Source organism: Euleptes europaea, chromosome 12 (assembly GCF_029931775.1).
Source record: "Euleptes europaea isolate rEulEur1 chromosome 12, rEulEur1.hap1, whole genome shotgun sequence".
NCBI classification, from domain to species: Eukaryota; Metazoa; Chordata; class Lepidosauria; order Squamata; family Sphaerodactylidae; genus Euleptes; species Euleptes europaea.
In genome coordinates this window covers 4,211,202-4,217,027 of record NC_079323.1, presented here as the reverse complement: position 1 = coordinate 4,217,027, position 5,826 = coordinate 4,211,202, and the positions used below count along the sequence as shown (strand labels likewise).

The window sequence follows — 5,826 nt, the reverse complement described above, 5'->3', positions numbered from 1 at the left end:
CCCAGCTTGGGGGTAAAGGGAAGACGACTGGGGAAGGCACTGGCAAACCACCCCATAAACACAGTCTGCCTAGTAAACGTCGGGATGGGTCAGAAATGACCGGGCCAGAAATGACCCGGTGCTTGCACCTTTACCTATTGAGATCAGCCTGTTATATGGCTGTGAAATGCTATTGTATGTTGACTGGTTGATGACCCTCTCTGTCCATCCCTGGTGATCTCTAACAGAGATTGACTGGTTGAATAACTACAAAGTTGAGATGATTCCAGTCTGACTGACGGCCTGTTTTGTTTCCTTGCAGGCTCAGGCCGTCCCCAAGTCCGACAGAAGCCATGTGGGTGATTGCGCTCCTTGCATTCGGCGCTGTCGCCGCCGTGCCCTCCGAAAAGAAGAAGCTGAGCGACAAAGCGACGGCCCTGGCCGACCGCAGCACCAACCTGGCCTTCAGCCTCTACCATGCGATGGCCAAGGATAAGAACACGGAGAACATCCTCTTGTCTCCGGTGGTGGTGGCGTCCTCCCTTGGCCTGGTGTCCCTGGGGGGCAAGGCGGCCACGGCCTCCCAGGCCAAGGCCCTGCTCAGCGCCGACAAGCTGAACGACGACTACGTCCACAGCGGCCTGTCGGAGCTGCTGAGCCACGTGAGCAACTCCACGGCCCGCAACGTCACCTGGAAGATCGGCAGCCGCCTCTACGGCCCCAGCTCCATCACCTTCGCCGACGATTTCGTGAAGAGCAGCAAGAAGCACTACAACTACGAGCACTCCAAGATCAACTTCCGGGACAAGCGGAGCGCCGTCAAGTCCATCAACGAGTGGGCGGCTCAGACCACCGACGGCAAGCTGCCCGAGGTCACCAAGGACGTGGACAAGACCGACGGGGCCTTGATCGTCAACGCCATGTTCTTCAAACGTGAGTGGTTTTTTTCTCCCCATGCCGAGTTTCTCTACCACTTAAGGAAGAATCAAACCAGCTTACAATCACCTTCCCGTCCCACAACTGTGAGGTAGGTGGGGCTGAGAGAGCTCTAAGAGAGCTGTGACTAGCCCAAGGTCACCCAGCTGGCTTCGTGTGGAGGAGTGGGGACACCAACCCGGTTCACCAGATTAGACTCCACCGCACCTAACCACCGCCCTTAACCACTACACCACAGTGGAATCTGGTGGGGGGCTTGAAGCTGATCGGAAGGACTTGTTTTGAAAATAAACATTTATTTAAAAAAAGAACATAGAACAAAACAGACAAAACAAGCAACATACACACATTATATATAAACGCAACTAAGTACCTATTTCAAAATACCCATCTGCTAAATCATACAAAACCTATTTACTTATTTGTAAATTAGGGTAGAACAAGTCTTTTAAAGGAAGAGCGAGACCTAAGCATATTCTCCTGCCTACCACTGTATACATAACAATATTTAATTGCTATTACTTAATTCTATTAAATATATTGTATTTGATATACATATATAGATACATAATTCTAGTAGACATGCTGTATTCAATATATGTATGTCCTTAGTAGATAACAATGCATAATTATTATTCTAAAGACCTAATGTTAGACTCCTCAACCTATCAAAATTGTACAATAAAAATACGGTAAAGTCGTGTAATACAAATAGTAGATAGGTCTGGATAATTATATCTAATCTTCTAATCTAAAATAGCTAGGAGACCTATTCTTGTAAATCCACATTTATTAAGTAGCTTAAATTATTTAATGCCTGCAATAACGTTTCATATTAAAATCTGATTGTATACATTATACTGTTTTGTCACGTAATCAAAATACATTTTCCAGTTCTTTTTAAATTCTTCCCGTGACAGGGATTTAAGGTAGGGTTGCCAGGCAGTGCTTGGCAACCAGCGGAAAGGTTGTGGAGGAAGCAGAAGCTTCCCAGGAGAAAAATTAAGAAGAACAAGATTGCCACAGAGTTTCTGGCGATTCCTAGAAATCCCCAGTCTACCCCAGTCAGTTCCAGGTAGCTCTAGGAATCCACAGGAACTCTATGGTCAGAACTTCTTGTTTGTAGATGAGGCCTTATTTTAAGAAAATTTCTCCCCAGGACAATTCCCCAACCCCCAGTTTGGCCCCAGTTTCCATCAGGTGATCATCGGTGGGGAAGGTCCTTAATTACCTGGAGGTCTCCCACCATAAGCGGGAAAATGGGAACCCTAATTTTAGGACTGCGGTCTTTCACTAACTGAACGTGAGCTAGCAGTGTGATGCGGCAGCAAAAAAGGCCAGTGTGATTGTAGATTACATTGGTATCCAAGTCATGAAAGAGAGCAGTTCAGCTGTGCACCGTGCTACTCAGACATATGGTTGCCAACTCTAGGTTGGGAAATTCTTGGAGATTTGGGGGGTAGAGTTAGGGGAGGTAGTTCATCACAGATGTGATGCCAGTCCACCTTCCAAAGCTACCATTTTCTCCGAGGGATAGACGCTTTCTGTGTCTGATAGATTCTACCGTTTCTGAAATTCTTATATGGTTTTGGGGGGCAGTGGGGTGGGGCTGGCACAGTTACAGTTAAGTGCGTCAAGACAACCTTTCTGCTATTAACTGATCTTTTTTTATGCCTTCCCTCTGCTAACAGCTCACTGGGACGAGAGATTTCATCACAAGATGGTGGACAACCGGGGCTTTATGGTCACCCGTTCTTTCACCGTGGGCGTTCCCATGATGCATCGCACAGGTAAGTGGAACCTAGCAGAGAGGCATGTTAATCCTGGGTGTCGACTCCCGTTGCAGCCCAAACTTCCTGCCGAGAATAGGGCTGAGTTCCAAGAGTTCCCATAGAATTTGCCAGATTTCGATAACTGTATCTCTAATGCATCGGAGAAAGGCTCTTTCAGCCAGAGCAGAAGAAGAAGAGTTGGTTTTTATATGCCGACTTTCTCTACCACTTAAGGAAGAATTAAAGCTGCTGCTGGACTCGAATCCAGCTTTTCTACTGCAGACCAACCAAGTTGCCCTCTGAAACTATTTCAATTTGTGTTATTTTTTTCCAATAGAAGCAGAGGCTACAATCTGCATCCAGCTAGGGAGGGGCAGGGGGCAGGGCAGTCTCTGGACTACAAGCATAGCCAGCCAGTATTGTGTAGTGGTTAAAATGTTGGACTAGGGGTCTGGGGTTTCAAATCCCCCAGACTCCCATTACACCTTATAGGATTATTGTGGGGCTCAAATGGGGAAGGGGAGAGCCACACGCACTGCCTGTCACCGTTGACTCGAGTAAGTAGTGTGCCCGCAGCATTCTGTGCCAACTCTTGCTTCTGGACAGTCTTCAAGGGCAGCTCTGCATAAAGCGCACTGCAGTAGTCTAATCAAGGTTTATTGATGGGTTTAAGTATTTATGGACGAGGACCCTGTCAGTGTGGCAGGGCAGCGTATAAATATTTTCAATCAAGAACTGGCGAATGTGTTTATTTTAAAGGCTTGTACCCCTATTACAATGACGAGGCGGAAAACCTCCAGATTGTGGAGATGCCCCTGGCCCACAAGCTGTCCAGCATGATCTTCATCCTGCCAAACCACGTGGAGCCCCTGGAGCGCGTGGAGAAGATGCTGACCAGGGAGCAGCTGAAGACCTGGGTGGGCAAGCTGAAGACGCGGTCGGTGGCCATCTCCCTGCCCAAGGTCAGCCTGGAAGTCAGCCATGACCTCCATGTAAGTATCCTGACTGTTCATTTCAGAAAATTCCAGAAACTCCCAGTGACCTACACACACTTGCTTGACTTCCTACCCTCCAAAGGCCAGCCCAAAGCCACTACCAAGGTTGAGCCCTTCCTCCACTCCAGCCTTGTTTGTAGACAAACCGAACTAGGTCAGTAAACTCAAAAACCACCTTTAAAAAGCTAAAGGCATTATTGAAAATTAAAAGAATCAAAACGGATTAAAATACAGTTACACAGTCTTAAGGCACACTGGCATAGGAAAATAATTAATTCTTAGCTGTCTATACTTACTTCACTGTTACATAGAAGAAGAAGAAAAAGAGTTAGTTTTTATATGTTGACTTTCTCTACCACTCAAGGGAGACTCAAACCAGCTTACAATCACCTTACTTTCTCCTCCCCACAACAGACACCTTGTGAGGTAGGTGGGGCTGAGAGAGTGTGACTAGCCCAAGGTCACCCAGCTGGCTTTGTGTGGAGGAGTGGGGAAACAAATCCAGTTCTCCAGATTAGCCTCCACCACTCATGTGGAGGAATGAGGAATCAAACCCGGTTCTCTAGATCAGACTCCACCGTTCCACATAGCTTCTAGTATTGCTATAGATACTTATGCTGGTTCAGACCGCACTTGCTTGCATAGAGGCATTGTGAGGAAAGTTACATAGGTGTTGAAGGTACGGTATAGCATAGAAGAATAAGATATAGTTGTCCACCATGAGGCTTAGCTTAACTTATGGCAAAGTGAACTCAGGTCAGAAGACCTATAACTCCCAATCAAAATAGTTGCCAGGGAGGTAGTTGTGAATTTCCTGCATTGTGCAGGGGGTTGGACTAGATGAACTTGGTGGTCCCTTCCAACTCTATGATTCTATGGTTCTATGATTCTAAGTCTCTGGATGGTTCAAACTGGTTTAGGCCGGGTTAAGGTTCCCAGGAAAAGAGTGACTTCATCCCCCCTCCCATCTTCCCACAGATGATCTAGATGCTGGTATGCACCACTGTTAGGCCTTTGGGAACTGAAAAAGCAAAGCTGTAAGCATACAAAATGGAGATTAAGCTGATGTCAAGAACAAAATGGTTCTTCTGTTTCCACAGCCACTCCCATTTCAAATCCAGTACACCATTACTCATGTGGTGGGCTTTAAGCATATTCTTTGGCCTCTAGATATTGACAAGACTAAAGACATGCCCCCAGGAGTTTGGTACATGAGATTTAGCAGCCCTATGAAGCTGGTATCTACATGGTCATGATGTCATATTCCTCACTTCCAGAAACACTTGGCTGAGCTCGGCTTAACCGAAGCCGTCGACAAGAACAAGGCTGACCTGTCCAAGATTTCGGGCAAGAAGGATCTCTACCTCGCCAATGTTTTCCACGCGGCGGCCCTGGAGTGGGACACAGAGGGGAACCCCTACGAGGGCGACATCTACGCGCGAGAAGAAATGAAGAACCCCAAACTCTTCTACGCCGATCACCCGTTCGTCTTCCTCATCAAGGACAATAAGACCAATTCCATCCTCTTCATCGGCCGGCTAGTGAGACCCAAAGGGGACAAAATGCGAGACGAATTGTAGTGTGTGCATGTGGCAAAATTGGGTGGGGGGGTCGGGAGGGAGGGGGCGTGTTAGGTAATCTGTATGAACTGACTGGTGCTACGTAGGACCACGGCGAGCCAGCTCTGGCCCTTGCCGTCACCTCACTGGAAGCAAACGGGAGGGGGGACCGTTGATCGGCGAGGTATTCCTGTGAACAGCCGTGAAGGATTCTGTTACAGGCCTCCAGTCCTTCATTCAATGTCTTCCTCGCTCTTGGTTCCTAAGGCTGTTTTGAGTTCCACCAAAATGGTGCAAATAACATGCGGGGAGGAAGGTGGTTAAGGGTTATTTGTCTTGTCCTGAGAAAAGGGGAGAAACCTATTAAACTCTACCAACCGCCTGGTCTTCCAAACGGGCCAGTGCGGCTCGAAAGAGGGGTAGAGGAGTCAGAAGGGGGAGATCTCACACTTCGGGAGGTGAAACCACCAAGTCACCCTTGAGAGCCAGCGTGGTGTAGTGGTTAAGAGCAGTGGTTTGGAGCGGTGGATTCTGATCTGGAGAACTGGGTTTGATTCCCCACTCCTCCACGTGAGCGGCGGCGGC

The 5,826-nt window shown here is 47.8% G+C and overlaps 1 protein-coding gene across 1 annotated transcript; it reads left to right on the top strand.

Moving 5' to 3' along the window:
- The first annotated feature begins 317 nt into the window (after positions 1-317).
- On the top strand, positions 318-5,282 carry SERPINH1 (serpin family H member 1). Its single transcript, XM_056858682.1, has 4 exons — positions 318-912; positions 2,607-2,705; positions 3,447-3,679; positions 4,960-5,282. The coding sequence occupies exons 1-4, from the start codon at positions 333-335 to the stop codon at positions 5,260-5,262; spliced, it is 1,215 nt and encodes a 404-aa protein (XP_056714660.1). The 5' UTR covers positions 318-332; the 3' UTR covers positions 5,263-5,282.
- The last annotated feature ends 544 nt before the right edge of the window (positions 5,283-5,826 follow it).

Coding starts and splice junctions, on each gene's coding strand:
- SERPINH1 (XM_056858682.1), top strand. CDS start 333: ATGTGGGTGATTGCGCTCCTTGCATTCGGCGCTGTCGCCGCCGTGCCC. Junction 913..2,606: donor CAACGCCATGTTCTTCAAAC/GTGAGTGGTTTT, acceptor CTCTGCTAACAG/CTCACTGGGACGAGAGATTT. Junction 2,706..3,446: donor TCCCATGATGCATCGCACAG/GTAAGTGGAACC, acceptor TTTATTTTAAAG/GCTTGTACCCCTATTACAAT.